The sequence below is a fragment of the Vicia villosa genome, linkage group LG1, assembly GCF_029867415.1.
Source record: "Vicia villosa cultivar HV-30 ecotype Madison, WI linkage group LG1, Vvil1.0, whole genome shotgun sequence".
Lineage (NCBI taxonomy): Eukaryota > Viridiplantae > Streptophyta > Magnoliopsida > Fabales > Fabaceae > Vicia > Vicia villosa.
In genome coordinates this window covers 215,057,599-215,074,307 of record NC_081180.1, presented here as the reverse complement: position 1 = coordinate 215,074,307, position 16,709 = coordinate 215,057,599, and the positions used below count along the sequence as shown (strand labels likewise).

The 16,709-nt window shown below is 37.3% G+C and overlaps 2 protein-coding genes across 2 annotated transcripts; both read right to left on the bottom strand.

Annotated features, from left to right (window-relative positions):
- Positions 1-2,763: 2,763 nt before the first annotated feature.
- Positions 2,764-3,651, bottom strand: LOC131594702 (uncharacterized). Its single transcript, XM_058866896.1, has one exon. It carries the CDS (start codon positions 3,649-3,651, stop codon positions 2,764-2,766), a length of 888 nt encoding a protein of 295 aa, XP_058722879.1.
- An 8,358-nt stretch (positions 3,652-12,009) lies between these two features.
- Positions 12,010-13,684, bottom strand: LOC131622433 (aquaporin NIP1-2-like). Its single transcript, XM_058893464.1, has 4 exons — positions 13,464-13,684; positions 13,173-13,370; positions 12,380-12,441; positions 12,010-12,281 (listed from the first exon to the last, which is right to left on the bottom strand). Exons 1-4 carry the CDS (start codon positions 13,470-13,472, stop codon positions 12,038-12,040), a joined length of 513 nt encoding a protein of 170 aa, XP_058749447.1. The 5' UTR covers positions 13,473-13,684; the 3' UTR covers positions 12,010-12,037.
- Positions 13,685-16,709: the final 3,025 nt, after the last annotated feature.

Genomic DNA, 16,709 nt, shown 5'->3' with positions numbered 1-16,709 from the left:
CTTGGGAATGTTTCTTTGCACCAACAAATCCTATACCAGACATATCTCCTGAACTTTTTCCAACCTGCAAAATCTCCTCCAACATATCCGTGCCACTGTTCAACATTTTTACAGATTTTGACATCTGATCAAGTTTGGATTGTAACATGATAATTTAACTATTCAGTTCAGATATAGTTTCACTAAGCCCTTTGTTATCAGCCTCCAACTGAGCTATGTATTTCTTCTGCTTTTCACCTTGTTGACACACTTCAGCACTTCTGATACACAGCTTTCTGTAGGAGGTTGCCAGCTCTTCAAAGGATAGCTCATCTTCACTAGAATCTTCATCAGAATTGCAAACTCCAGTAAGGGCTGTGACATGTTTGGCTGATTCTTCTTCAAAATCACTCTCAGAATCTTCATCAGACCAGGAGACTGACAATCCTTTCTTTTGTTTCTTGAGATAAGTAGGGCATTAAGCTCTTATATGTCCATACCCTTCACATCCATGACATTGAATCCCTTTGCTGTGATTGTACTTTTCTTCTGGTTTAGCTCTTCTGCCAGAGTCATAAGATCTATTGATGTCTGATGAGATGTTCTTGGCATTAGGTCTTGGCTTCTGATCCATTCTTCTCATAATTTTGTTGAATTGTTTGCCAAGCATAGCTATAGATTCAGATAGATTCTCTTCTCTACTTTCCTCTACTTCTTCTTGAGAGTTGGACACAAAAGCTATGCTTTTGTTCTTCTTTTCATAATTTTCACTGATTCCCATCTCAAAGATTTGAAGAGATCCAATTAACTCTTCTACCTTCATTTTGCTGATGTCCTGTGCCTCTTCTATAGCTGTAACTTTCATATCAAATCTCTTAGGTAGGGATCTAAGAATTTTTCTCACCAGCTTTTCATCAGACATTTTCTCTCCCAAAGCTCCTGAGGTATTAGCAATATCCAGTATATTCATATGAAAATCCTTAATACTTTCATCATCCCTCATCCTTAGATTTTCAAACTTTGTAGTTAGCAGTTGAAGTCTTGACATCTTCACTTTGGAGGTGCCCTCATGAGTAGTCTTGAGGGTATCCCAGACATCTTTGGCTAGTTCACACTGGTGCACCAGTCTGAAAATATTCCTGTCAATTCCATTGAATAAAGCATTTAAGGCTTTAGAATTGCCAAGCGCCAATGCCTCTTCATCTTTGTCCCATTCTTCCTCTGGTTTAAGAGTTTTCTTGCCATCTTTATCAGTAATAACAGGATGTTCCCATCCTTTGTTCACAGCTCTCCATGCTTTACTATCCACGGACTTCAGAAAAGCCACCATGCGAGGTTTCCAATAATCATAATTAGAACCATCCAGAATGGGTGGTCTAATCACAAATCCACCACCTTCTTTGTCCATAGTACCAGAAAATACTGTCCCTAGATCTCACCCAGTAAAAACAGGCAGGGTGCCTGCTCTGATGCCAATTGAAATTCTGGACTCAGACACGTGATGTCTAACAGGATGTCACGACATTACTATCTAAACGTTTTTAAACAAAAGAACAAAGAGTAAACAGAAAAATAACACAGGAAAGTTGTTAACCCAGTTCGGTGCAAACACACCTACATCTGGGGGCTACCAAGCCAGGGAGGAAGTCCACTATAAGTAATATCAATTAAAGGTAATACAAATCAAGATTACGCCTTTCACTTAATATCTACCCAATGCAACTTCAATCTAAACAACTTAGACCAGAGATCCTACTCACTCCCCCTCAATCACAGCAGTGATGAAAACTAACCAACGAATAACAAAAGAAGACACTCTTCAAGGACACAACTTGATCTTGCTTAAAAGCTTTGATCAAGTACAATAGTACTCTTGCTTAAAAGCTTTGAGTACTTCTTACAACTCAAAACAAAACGCCTAGACCAAGACAATCATCATGATGATTGTTTGGCTTACAAGAAAGCTACAACGAAAGACTTAAAAACAAAGAACTCTAAAAGTTTCTCAAACAAAAACCCTAACGTCAACAGCAGCACCTGCGTGGAATAAATAGCCTTCATACAATACAGCAGCTGGGCCTTGGATCCACAAAATAGTTTTAACCCTAATAAAACTAATCTCCATAAATCAAGGAACTAATAATAATAATCATCCAAGACGTCCTTGAAACAGATCAGAATCCATCATTACCAAATAAAGCGCATAGGATCTTATCAGATCACATAACCATAAATAGTAATAGAAAAGAACGAACAGCTGCGAATGTCATGACATCGGCCTTGACATCAGGTAAAGGCCTGCATAAGGAAAGACTTCACAACAGCAGAATGCATGTCATGACACCAGTTTTGACAAGATAGAACCACAACTAGTTTTACCAAAAATTACAGCCAATCAACAACATCTACAAACTCCCCCTTTGGCAAATTTTTGGCAAAAACACTAATAGATGTAAACAGATATCAGAGCATACACAGCAGCCAACAACAGAAAAATAAATTCTGTAACAGAAAAATAAATTCTGACAGCAACTTGATTAATCACCAGAAAACCAGAAAACATCTACTTAATCAACTGTTATGGAAACCACTTGTCATTGTCAGGGAGAACCAGAGAAAACCCAAAATAAAGAAAACCACAAAACAACCATGTCCAAAAAAAACCAAGAGATCACCAAAATAACAGAACAACCATTACAACTACACTACCACTACCAAACCACTACCAAATTACTCCCCCTTTTTAGCCACAAAAGGAGCCAAAACATATTCAGCTCAGCAGAGCTAATCATCAGACCCATCACTGTCTTCATCACTAGAGCCACCAGGATTGTCATCACTTGAGCTACTAGTCCATTCAGCAGCATCACTACTCCCACTCTCAGCACCCTCAGCCTCTTCCTCAGCCTCTTTGTCTTCATCCATATTGTCACCACCCTTTTCACCATCCAGATCATCATCTGTAGACTGCTCAAGACTGTGGATGAGATTTTCAAGTTTCAGCTTCCTGTTGTCCAACTCTTGACAAGTCTCTTTTAGCTCAGCAATAAGAAGAGCTTTGTTCACAGATTTGCTGGGTTGTGATGTCCCAGCAGATGTCTTGTCATCAGACCTCTGCAACAGCTTGTAGTGAAAAGACAAAGCACTCTCCCTCTTACATACAGAATCTTTACTTTTCAGAATTCCAGGGTGTTGCTTGAGGATTATTCCACATATCAGAGATGGGAAAGCAATGGGAAGCTTGGTAGCAGAGGTACCAACATGCCTCATAGTTTGATCAAATATGTAGGTCCCATAGTCAAATTTTGTCTTGGTTCCCACAGCATATATGAATCTTCCTAGGCCAACAGCAATGGTGGAAGTGTGATTGGTAGGCACCCAGTTAGCAGCACCACTTTTGTGCAGCAATGCATACCTGACATTAAGAGAACTAGCAGACAGTTTGCTCTTTATGGGCCACTTCTTAACCTTACCACCAGTGATTACCTTGCAAACCTCATTATCAGTCACTTCAAGCTCAGGTTGAGCCTCAGCATCTCTACCTAGATATAGGTTGATAACAGCAGGGGAAAAATCTATACACTTTCTTCTAACATACACCTTATGAAAATCATCAGTTGTTCCATCACCACAATCTTGAGACAAATTCACAATAAATTCCTTCACCAGCATTTCATAACACTTTGAAAAATGAGTAACAGTTTAAATCAAACCTGCAGCCTTGATGAGCTTCATGACCTCTTGACATTCCAGACAAACAAAATTCTCATACACTGTTGTTTTTCAAAACAAAACTTTCCAAAAAGACAATATTTTGTATACATCCAAACACGGATCATTACAAAGTTAACGTTCTTTTCAAAACATCTTTCGAAAGATAAACAAACATTTTGTATACATCTGCACAAGGATCATTACAAATTCAATTTACAAAGGTATTTGAAACCACATATGAGCATTCTAAAGCAATTGAAAAGTGATCGAAAAACAAGTGAGCTAAGCAAACTTAAGAGTCCATGGATAACCATGGATACAAAGGGTGCTAACACCTTCCCTTTGTATAACCTACCCCCTTACCCAGAATTTCTTAAAGGTCTTTTTTCTGTTTCTTTTATAAACCTTTCCTTAATTGGATAAAATAAAAGGTCGGTGGCGACTCTGTGAATTTTCAAAAATGCGAAAGCATAAGCGATAAAAAAGAGTCAGTTCACGTATCTCTCCCGCTCAGAGGTATGGCCCGAAAAACGGAGGTCCACAGACGCCATATAGGCAATGTCACCGCTGTAACTCATCGCGAATGGGGTGCCACTTAGGACTCATTCGTTCCATCGTGCAGTGTGCCGGTACAAGTTTCTTGATGCGATGCACGGGTGTAACTCATCGAGGGTGTGGATTGCGTAGCCTAATTAGCGGGCTGTAACTTACTCATGAATTCCTCGTACATGGGTACAGGTCTGCATATTTGCTTGTTTGTTGTATGGTTCCAGGCTTATATGTGTTACATTATGAGTAACACTTATCTGGGATGAGCAGTGCCACTAGTAAGACTTGCCTGGGGTAGGCAACGTGGTTCGTCATGTAGTATTGGTGTGTAAGTCTTATCTGGGATAAGCAGCGCGCCTGTAAGACCTACCTGGGGTAAGCAGCATGGGCCGCCATAAGTCATAAGTCGTGGAACTGTACTTGTTTGTTGTTGGCTGTGAGCCTGTTTGTTGTTGTTGCCTCATTGGATAGTTATGGGACTTCCAATGGTGGTGTATCCTTGTTTGTACTTGTACCTGACCGTGAGGAAACCTGGATTCTCGGTGAATCCGTTTGTTTGCATGCACCTTGTAGAACCGAGCGAACCCGTAAGATAGGGGAACTCACTGAGATTTAGTAATCTCACCCCAATCCTCTTAATATTTTTAGGAACAGGTTAGAAGTAGACGGATTGCTTGATAGACTGCTTTGAAGAGTGTGGACAAGTAATTGGCCGGAAGACCTCGTCAGACGTTATCTTTCCGCTGTGCATTGTTGAAGACAAGCCAATCAAATACGTTTTCAGTTGCATATTTGAATTGTATATGATTTTAATTTCTTGTCTTTATCGCTTATGTATGTTTCTTGTACCATTTATAGCATCACCACATATTATTCTAGACATATATGTACGGGGTGTTACAGTTGGTATCAGAGCAGATCGATTCTTGTCCCTGCCATGAGACATCAATAGCAATTCTCTTCTTCCTCACATGTGTGTGTTGCTCGCCCGATTTCTACTATCATAGTATTCATTCGTTGAGCCTGGCCAGCTCACTGACTATATATGCGATAGATAAGATCGCGGTGGAGCCACCACGAGGACGCGTAAGACCTAAGTGACTCGAGCTAGAGTGGTAGAAGCCAGTTAAGTAAAATGATACATTGGGATTGTCAACTATAAGAGGAGTGTTGGTTGAGGAATCATGTACAACCCAACTGTCGTAGTAAGGTTCAGACGACTGGAAGTTCCAAGATTCCGATTGGACGGAGTGAACCTTCTTTGGATCCTTGTAGTAGTGGGGGAAATCCATGAAGCACCAGAGTAGGAATGGAGTAAGGGAATTATGTGATAAAGCTCAGCTTGTGGCAGTTAAGGGATTTGTTACTCGATCATGGTGTCAATAGCATACATGGATAGAGAAACGGTTGAATGGAAGACTTATGGGAGTTTGGACAGGGATATTGGATCTTTTAGTTACTCTGGCCTGGGCAGTACTTGGATGGATAAGGTGCTACACTCTGACTCGTTCTGGTATACTATAAGTAGTATGTAGTTACCTAGTGAAGGGTTGATAGAACAGTGGAAGTGGTGACCTCCATTAGGGAAAGTCTTGGGCATCTATTCTGATGGAAGGAATTACTGCATCTCCATGCCCATTCTGAAATGCGTGAGTCCTAGAACTACGTTCAGAGGCAGCTGAATGAAAATGCAGAGTGCAGTAATCCATGTTCCATACTAGTTGTGATTCATCTAACCCCGAGTGAAGTCGTAGAACTACGCTAGGTGTTGGGTGCTTAGGGGGATTGAACTAGTTGCTATCTATAACAATGGCAAGCTGACCACAGTGTGTGGTTGTTATTGTAGTCATGATTTTCCTATATGATGGGAGTTATCTTTGGAAATTTCTTGTGTGTTCCTTGTGTAAATGAGTACACACCCGACATATGAACTCGAACTGAATTCTTATCAAGTCAGATCTAGCTTGTTACGTTTAGAGGAAGTTAACCCCGAACGTGTAACACTCTTAGGTTTCAGCATCCTAAGAAGTGTGACTGGAAGGACTTGAGGAGCAATAACCCTAGTGGGAGACCTGTCTAGTTATTGTCGGTCGTGGCGATAGGATACGAGTGGAGATCGTTATATGCTACTAGGTAAATTTACTTGAATGCATGGTCTTGGAGTTGGACCACCATGTCAGTACTACCAGACAAGTATGACGCCACATTATCGTTGTCGTACACGGGATGCATGAGTCATCTTTTCCGATAGATATGAGGCAGTGTTGATCTGAAACTCGAGGTAGGATCCTGATTTGGCACTCGTGAGAGAGGAATCCGAAACTCTCATAAGGTTGGTGAGATAAGGATCCATATGTCACGCTCGATGATTCAGGATTATACGAGCGGGTGACAATGAGATGGATTAGATTCTAACGCTATGCTTATAAGGAGACCTTGGGTGGTTGTGGTCACGTGAGAATTTTAGGTTTCTACATCATGGATGTTTTCTAATATGTCAGATAGGTGAACCTTTGTGTGTGTTAGTATCCGAGATAAGATATGTGTAAACAGTGTATCCTAGACAACACAATGCGTGGCTATTCTCTAACCTTGGTGAATAGTGTTGGAGTGGATGAAATGTATCTTGGATTAGCTCGATGTGGGGGTATACCTAGAGGAGTATCTGTAGATCCTCAGTAACATGGACAATGCCGAACTTGGATAAGTAGAGGCACATTAGTTTTGGGAGTGTCGTGGAATTTCGAAAGGAGATGTCCAAGGCACAGAGTATGATCTCTTGTTTTGTAACTACACCTTAGCAGTTAGAAATGTTGCATTAGGGAACACAACCGAATGAATCATCTTTGTTTCAGATTTAGAGACGAAAGGAATTGGAGGACTACGTGATTGAAGTACGACTGAGAAAGGATTATTACATTAGTCAATTCGCGTGGGTTATTATAAGTACTGTCACACCAACGGTATGAGGTCGTATGGTTGGGGAGAGTTATCGTGGAAGATATAAGATGTGGAAGTTGATAAGATAAGGCAAACTCGTAATCAGAGAAAGTATTTGGCTTTAGGAGCTCTGGAACCGAAGCATGTGGACCAAGTTATGTTCACGTAGACCTAGTCCATAGTAATGGAAAAGTTAGTGACTTGATTTTGGGGATTACTCAACCTCGGAGAGTAGTGGGCGATGAGTGTGTTTAAGGTTCTGGCACGTGTTATATTTGGACGAATGCCGAGAAGAAACTGTTGCTACTGAAAGACTAAGTATGGTGTAGTAATGAAACTAAGTGGACCATGGACGAAGTGTGATTCAGAGGATTCCAATGAGTGTGTGACCGGTAGAGATCAGAGTAGCACAACGGATAGGCAGAACCAGATAAGTATGTAGTGGGGTGGACGGACTACTTGTAGGATTTTACGTTGGAATGTGGATATCTTCCTAAGAGAACCCGCTAGAGCAGTGTTTCGTTTGCTCCTATCTCCCAATGATCCACCATAATCTCGAGAGGTATTGTTAATGTAACAACTTAGAGGAGGCTTCATGATTGATGTATGATCAGATGTCCCCCTGGTCGATGGTCGAGCTTGTGAATATAGTGACCATGGGAATGATGAAGTCAAGTAAAAGATGTTGCTTGAAGAAGACTCATGTCTTGTGCACTTATGAGCGTGCGTGAAAACTTGGGCGATGGTTGTAGGACCGCTGTTAGAGTTCACCCTTTGTCTGTTGAGCTACATGCGAAGTTGTCGGATATCAAGATTGTAGTTGCGGGATTCTACTCCCTTGTGGTTTGTAGTGGCAGTTATGTGATCTAAGACTGAATGAAGGATATTTTTGGAAGTGAATATGGAATATCGTCATTGAAGGAAAGTTTTGGTAAGATTTCTTGGAATGACAATGTTTCCAGAAACCAAGGGGGAGAGTGGTAAGTCTGTGGATTATGTTAAGTAAGGATGAGTTCGGCAGATATGAGGTACGATGAATATCCAACTAGGTATGGATTGCCATCAGTTCCAAGGCTACAGGCTCAGTATGATGAGTAGAGGTTGGGGACCTCGAAAGAGATGCGATGTGTAAGGGCTAAGACTCCTAGTCAAGAGTATTTGGACGCGAGTGTATAAGTGAGTTGTTCTCTTGGATGAAATTACCTTCAACGAAAGTCGTGAGGGTATCCAAAGGAGGAATGTAAGGAACATTCATCCCCTCGTTGGAGGAGATGTGAGAAGCTTGTTATCATGGTGATTGGAAGGAATTCGAGGGCGAATTCTATTTAAGGGGGGAGAATGTAATATTCTATATTGTCTAAGCATGTATATTTATATACTATGAAGGATTAAAGAGAATTAGTGGAATCTACGGGCTTAGTTAGAATAGAACTAAGTGGCATTTGTTGTAAATACCACTCAGTTAAAGGGCATTTTGGGCCAAGAAAGAATATATCTTTAATAAGGGTTTGTTTGGCTTAAAGAATCAGAATTGGAAAGAATAAGAGAGAGCTTAGAGGCATGGGAGAGAAGAGGAAGACTCGTGTTCATTATCTTCATCCTCCATTTTCGCAACTATGGTACAACCCTCACTAATCAAGTAATAACTCTTCACTCGTAACTCCGATTGAGCTGATTCTGGTCTTGTTGGAAAGCTTACGAATTTCTCTACAATTTGCATATATGGATCACCTCTTGCATGTTATTTATCATGGAGAAAAACGCGTTTGAAGAAGAGGAGTTGATGCTGACTTTTAGGAAAGTCATGCATGCGGGTTTGACAACATTGGAGGTAGAGTTTTGATCAAAGGAGAACCTTGAGAGCACCATTATCATCCTCTTAACCTCTTCAACTCAGAATCTTCATGGAATAAGGTGAGTTCCATAGTTAGAACTTGGGTAGGAATTGGGATTTTGTGACATGACATGATTAAGGGTTTAGATTGTGATCAATGCCTTGCATGTTAATTTGGTCGGTGAAATATGTGCTCTTTTGATGAAAATATATGCTATGGACTGTTAATATATGATGAAATTCGTATTTGGGTTGTTGGGTAATCTAAGAATGAGTTAGAACACTATTGGAATTGGTTTTATGCAAGAAAAATGTGATTTTTGCTTCTGGTTCAGTAAGTAATCGATTGCAGGGGTCAAGCAATCGATTGCACTGTGAAAAATTGACATTCTACGCTTCTGGTTCAGTGAGCAATCGATTGCACACTGGTGCAAATCGATTGCACCTGACAGAAAATTATCCCTTTATTATTTCGACAATAACTTGAGTTCTACAACTCAAAACGAAGCCCGGTCGGAAGCGTGGGAAAGGTATTTTGATGCTCTATAATAATATGCTTAAATCTAATGCATTTAGTTTAATTATTTAATATGGTAAGTGAATGCTTAATGGTAAGATATGATCACTAATGCTACTAGTATGTATGTATGTATGCAAAGGAGGTGAGTTATGTTGAGAATACATTATATGATGAATGGTAAGATATGACCACTTTATGGTACTAATATATGTATGAAACATGTATTTATATCGATGTTCCTTTATGGAAATTATTATGTTGTGATTATGCATGATTTCTCTTTTGTTCTGGTTGAACATTCAGAGTTATTTTGATTGTATGGCTCTATGAGCATGGTTGTTATGTATGCTAGAGTCGGAGTAGGCCTAGGCTATTAGGGGGTAAATTGCTTAGAACATTGATACCGTTGCGATGTGCTTGTGAGGGCCTATGGGGCCTATCCCACTCGACGTTAACTCATCGGCGTTCTCGGTATGTTCTACACACCTGAGCTACCACTGCGATATGCTTGTGAGGGCCTACGGGGCGTATCCCACTTTACGTTAACATATTGGCGTGCTTGGTATGGTGGAGAAGTAATGACATGTAGGGAATATTACTTTTGATTCACCTCTAGTGATGCCACGTAGGCAAGATCACTAGGCTTTCGCCCGGTGGGCTTGTGTTGTCAAGATCACGTTTTTGTACTGAGCTGGCTGGGTCCTTCATACGTGCATTTTGATGGTTGGCGAGCCTGTGACGCCATATAGGCAGTGTCATCGCTGTAACTCATCGCGAATGGGATGCCACTTAGGACTCATTCGTTCCATCGTGCAGTGTGCCGGTACAAGTTTCTTGATGCGATGCACGGGTGTAACTCACCGAGGGTGTGGATTGCGTAGCCTAATTAGCGGGCTGTAACTTACTCCTGAATTCCTCTTACATGGGTACGGGTCTGCATATTTTCTTGTTTGTTGTATGGTCCCAGGCTTATATGTGTTACATGACGAGTAAGACTTATCTGGGATGAGCAGTGCCACTAGTAAGACTTGCCTGGGGTAAGCAGCGTGGTTCGTCATGTAGTATTGGTGTGTAAGTCTTATCTGGGATAAGCAGCGCGCGCGTAAGACCTGCCTGGGGTAAGCAGCATGGGCCGCCATAAGTCATAAGCCGTGGAACTGTACTTGTTTGTTGTTGGCTGTGAGCCTGTTTGTTGTTGTTGCCTCATTGGATAGTTATGTGACTTCCAATGGTGGTGTATCCTTGTTTGTACTTGTACCTGACCGTGAGGAAACCTGGATTCTCGGTGAATCCGTTTGTTTGCATGCACCTTGTAGAACCGAGCGAACCCGTAAGATAGGGGAACTCACTGAGATTTAGTAATCTCACCCCAATCCTCTTAATATTTTTAGGAACAGGTTAGAAGTAGACGGATTGCTTGATGGACTGCTTTGAAGAGTGTGGACAAGTAATTGGCAGGAAGACCTCGTCAGACGTTATCTTTCCGCTGTGCATTGTTGAAGGCAAGCCGATCATATACGTTTTCAGTTGCATATTTGAATTGTATATGATTTTAATTTCTTGTCTTTATCACTTATGTATGTTTCTTGTACCATTTATAGCATCACCGCATATTATTCTAGACATATATGTACGGGGTGTTACATATGTTGAAAAGTGTGCTATGAAGACCTGTAAAATAAGAACCGGTTAGATAATCTGAGACGCGCTGATCGCGCTGTCCTTAAGGATTTTTCGCGTAATTCGCTAATCCCCCAGGATTTAACAGATTCTTCTCGGTAAGCCGAGGATTCAGAACTTGCAAGACCAATCTTTTTGAGCTACTAAATATTAACCCAGCATATAAAAAATCAAAAAATAAAAAAGTTAAGAAAACATTTCTTTTTAATACGTGCAGAATATATTTTTTCTCTGTTCATCAAATTCAATAGTAACCCATATTATACTAATCAAATCCATATAGTCTTAGTCAATAAAATCTAAACATTAATGTCATTACTATCCCATTAATTAGAATATCACATTGCTTTGAATCAATATTTTGTAACGTACATAAAACGGCATGCACAGTAAAACAGTAATAATAAGTAATAATAGTAATAACGATAACATGCACAATATTTTTGAAAGCTTAATTTAAAAACTGAAAGATGTTATACACATTAAATGATAATTCAATTTTAATTACATCTTAGTCAAAATAATATTTTAATGGTGACTAATAAATTAATTTTAAAATAAATAAATAAAATATAATTTGTTTGTTAAAATATTTTAAATTATAATAATAATTATTTTTTAAATAAATAACTACAACAACATATTCAATACAATATGAGAGAGCTGTATATCTAAAAAATGATAGTACGCTGTTAATGTAAAGAAGTATTACCCAAATATTCAATTATATAATTTTAAAGTGATAAATCATACAAGAAACATACATATTTCTTTCATAGATATTATGGATTTTATGGATTTTATAGATATTTCTTTCAATCCTAATACATCATTATTTTTAAAGCCAACGATCCGAATACATTTGGGGGGTAAAAATTGTTGTTTTGCTCACGTACCATTTTGCGTACCATTTTGCTTGAATGTATGAAGAAAGTATACGTCAATGAGCCACCCAAAGTTCCTAATATAGGCCACTCCAAATCTTTATATTCATGGTGCACAATAGTTGAGCTTAATCTTTCTGTTGGATTCATTGATGCTCTTATAGCTGCTCTTGTAAACGGTCTGTCAAAAATATTTTCCCTCATTAGCTTAACATCTTTCATAAAAATATGTAACATATTTAATGATATATAATATTAATGAGGTTTTAATATTAATACCCAACAAATAACATGCTTAGAATAATTGTCGCCCCAACTGCAAATCCAACCAATTCACTAATCTGCATAAATAAACAAATTTACAAAAATTAAAATTAAAAAAAAAACATTTGCATGATCAATTAAATATTTAAACATAATAATCATTAATTTAATTATAATTATTAGAATAATTTATAATAATACATAAAGGCAACACCTTATTTTGGTGTAGCTTATTTTCTTGTCTATTTTACCCTTTAATTTTGTATAAATATTACTAAAAAATAATAAAAGGTGACAAGTAAAAATTGATTATCTTATTTTTAAATGAATAACAATTAACATTTCAATTACACAATTAATAACTTTTTAATTGCAACCCCTTTAACTTTAAAAAAAATGTTAAAAAACTAGAGCAGAGTTATTCTTACTTCAAGAGTAAGTTATTACAACTTACTTTACGTCTAAACCATTAATTTTTTTCAATCTAATAGTTAAAAATAATAATTAATTAAATATGAAGAGAGAAAATTGTTACTAATTATTTTTAGTCATTAAATTAAGAAAAATTAATTATAAGGATATGGAGTAAGTTGTAATAACTTAAAGATGGGATAAGAATATCCCTTTCTAAAAAAAAAATTATTTCATACAACATATGCATACTAAAAAAAGGGACGGACAAATGCTCATCTCAACACTAATAATAATAATAATAATAATAATAATAATAATAATAATAATAATAATAATAATAATAATAATAATAATAATAATAATAATAAATCAATTATTTTTTATTAAAAATTACCAATCTATTTTTGCTGGAGACTTTAGAAATGATGAGCATAGTATAGAAAGTGATTAAAAATTCCATAATGAATGCTCGGAGGTTAGAACCAGTCGAAAGAATTATCAAAAAACGATTTGGTTTGTCACCAAATATTAATTGGAGAGCTTCAAATCCAGCTATTGATCCAATATATTGAGCAAATATATATGCTGGCACCTACATGTTGAAACTAAATTAATATTAATAGCTGAAGAAAAAAATGTAACAATAAATATATTTTCTTATATTAGATTGCGTTTTGTAATTCACCTGCATCATTGGTAATCTTCCGGCAAATGTCCGAAAAATTGTAACAACTGGAATGAAATGGCCACCAGAAATGCAACCAAGATAATATAGCAATACCACACCTATAAGTCCCCAAATAATTGCAATTCCAGGAAGTATCACTCTATTCTCATTGATAAGATTTGTAATTGCAATCCCAAAACCTGACAAACACAAAAATGAATGTTCCTACCGTCTCTAATACCAACTATATAAAAAAAACACAATCAGTCATAATAAATATAAAACAACATCAGTTTGTTTAAACATCATAAAATCTACCTTATGCGTAAGAGACACAGGATCTGCCATGATTGAGTTTCTATTGCCTTGCCTAGACATTTTCTCCCTAAACTGTCTGATTCTTCTGTTAAAAGCGAAAAAATAGCTACATCCTAATATTAATTAATGGAACAAGATAATATTTAAAATTAAAAAAAAAAATTAAAATTGAAACTTTCTCCTTATTCCGGCATACAAATAATTAATAATTCTAAATTCATGAGTTATTTCATATTTAATTTTGCATAATGATCACTTTCTTGAAGAAACTCTTGAATAATACTCTTCAAATTTTTTTAGTGTACATCAATTTTTTTCTCTTTACGTATATATTAAATTTTTTTGTTTGGTAGGATATGGCGAGCCAAACCAAAAGCTTTATGATTCAAAAGTTGTTGTTAATGTTTCAAGCATCATTCCAGAAACAAACCTCGTTCCTCACTAACCATAATGTCCATAAAGTGGCGAGCCAAACTACTCCTACTTACTTTCTTTAACCTTATGAAACTGAAAAAACAAGTGTCAATCCAATAAATGCCATAAACACTTATCCTTCATCCTATCCAATTTACCAACCCAACAAGCTATCTCGCTCCATATCTTCCTAACCACCAAGCAATTAAAAAAGGAATGATCTCGATTCTCCAAAATTAATTTCACAAAAAGTACACTTTAAATTTTCTAAAGGAAAAGAAATACCTCTATACACCAAAAGGTCCTTTTCTTGGAAGTCTATTGAGAAAAAGCCTCCAACCAAAAGCCTTAATTTTAAAAGGCACATCCAATTTCCATACTAGTCCAAAAGCTCCATCAAATTTGTTAGGAGGACCAGATGGAATTTGAAATCTACCATAAAAATCATAACACGATAGATTATGTGTCGTTCGAAGCATTAGGAAGCTAATGAAATTATCTACATGATAGAACTAGAATGGTTGACACTTGATGAATTAATTATGACGTTGTTGTGAGAATAACATGTAATTATGTATATGTGAGTTATGAATCGATGAATTGTGAATAACATTTGTTGATATTATATGTGGTATGATATTCATGATGCGTGCCAGTGAATATATGCTATTTGAATGTAATTGTGGAGAATGATTACTTGATGACTTAGTTGTTATGTGGTTGTGTAAATGACATGTAATTGTGTATGTCGGGGATTAATGTTAATTGTGGATAACATGTATTGGTATTTCGTAGTATGTGTTAATTGTGATATATGGAATTGTTGAATGCTAATTGTATGCATTGTTGTGATTGTTGTATGATAAATATGTTTTGTACAATTGGTGAATAACTCAATGTGTTGAATTTTGGTGATATGCTTGGATATTAAGATTATATGGATAATTCTTAATTGTATAGGTTTTTGATAACTGTATGTATACATGATGCTTAAATTTAGCAAATGTATACGTTGTTTTTGGTGATTGTTGAGAATGACATTGATTGGCTTGTATGATATATGTTATTGTGATTGATAAATGGTATGAGTTGCATTTTGGTTGTAATAACCTATTTTCCAAATATAAGAATGTATATATGGTAAATATATGGTTGGATTAGAACTAAGTGGCATTGTGGTAAATAAAGTCTAGTTGGGGGGTGTTTTAGTCTTTACACCTAATAATAAGACTTAAGGGTTGTTTGGCTAAAATATCAATTTCATTTTTATTGGAATAAAATAGAATTTTGGAAGAGAAGAGAGACGTGAAAGAAGAGCGGAGGAGAAGAAGACTCAATCCATATTAAATCTTGCATGCACCTTCAACCCATCAATCTTCATCAACAACCTCTAATTTTTGTAGCCCCTTCTTCAGCTTAATCAGGTGAGTCTCATAGATAGAGACTTGGGGTGGCTATAGGGTTTGTATGATTTTGTGGTTTTAGGGATTTGAGTGATAAATCCATGATTCTTGATGAACCCATGATTTTGTTGTTGATTAGTGCTTGAGGATGATATCTACTGTATATGTGTGTTATTAAGTGATACATGCAGGTAGTGGAGAGGGGTGGAAGAGCCTCAAATGCAGGCCAGTTGTCAGCTGCATTTTTCTGCAAAATTGTCATCTCGCTAAGCAAACTCAGGTCGCTAAGCGGGTGCTGTTTGTATTTTGTAGAAATCGCGAGCTCGCTAAGCGGACCTAGCCCGCTTTGCGAGATTGTGAAACGTGAACCCTTCGGTTTTATGTCTCAGTTAGCCAGTTAGGACTTTGCTGAGCGAGCCGTGTGTTGCAGAATTTTATTTTTGGTTCCCTTGAGTACATAATCGTTCCGTAATGGGAATCAATTTCCTCCTCGACTATTATAGCTTGCCTAAACATTGTATAGTGGTGTATTACCATGTGTGTAGTATGAGTTGTTATCCCATGTTTATATGAATTGAATATGCTTGTATAACATGAGGTAGTCTATTGAATTGTATATGCTTACTTTAGAAATACTTTGTTAATGCACTTATGAGATGGAATTCGGGCATGGTACCGATTATGCTTGTGCCTATGGAATAGTTAGGTTGTGATCAATGCTTGATTTTCATTTTTCTGGTTGAACATTCGGAGTTGTTTGTTGGTATGGCTCTTCGAGCGTGACTTGTGATATATGCTAATGTGACACCCCAAAAATTTCCCAATCCTCATTCATCACTCATTCTCATTAACATCCACATATAGCATTTGGTTTTGTTTCGGAGGATTCTCAATTGTGGCTTAAAGCATGGGCATGATGGTTTGACCAAGAATTTAGGGTTTTATTCATCAAGGATTGGTTCACCATTTATTCAAGGCTTCATTGGTAATGGATTGGTTCATGCAAGTTCTATTCAAAAGCTTTTGCCCCCTGTCATACCCCAAAATTTGCCCACATATATTTACGATGGCCACTTTATTACGAATAAAAGTGATAGGGCGTTTGGTAAGAGTGTAAGGTTTGCGAGTG

What these genes read in the sequence shown, in the direction of transcription:
- LOC131622433 (XM_058893464.1), bottom strand. An exon ending in TCTCCAGCAAAAATAGATTG is followed by an intron (nt 12,442 to 13,172) that starts GTAATTTTTAAT and finishes TTATTTATGCAG; the next exon opens with ATTAGTGAATTGGTTGGATT. An exon ending in CTAAGCATGTTATTTGTTGG is followed by an intron (nt 12,282 to 12,379) that starts GTATTAATATTA and finishes TATTTTTGACAG; the next exon opens with ACCGTTTACAAGAGCAGCTA.
- LOC131594702 (XM_058866896.1), bottom strand. Translation starts at nt 3,651, where the DNA reads ATGCTGGTGAAGGAATTTATTGTGAATTTGTCTCAAGATTGTGGTGAT.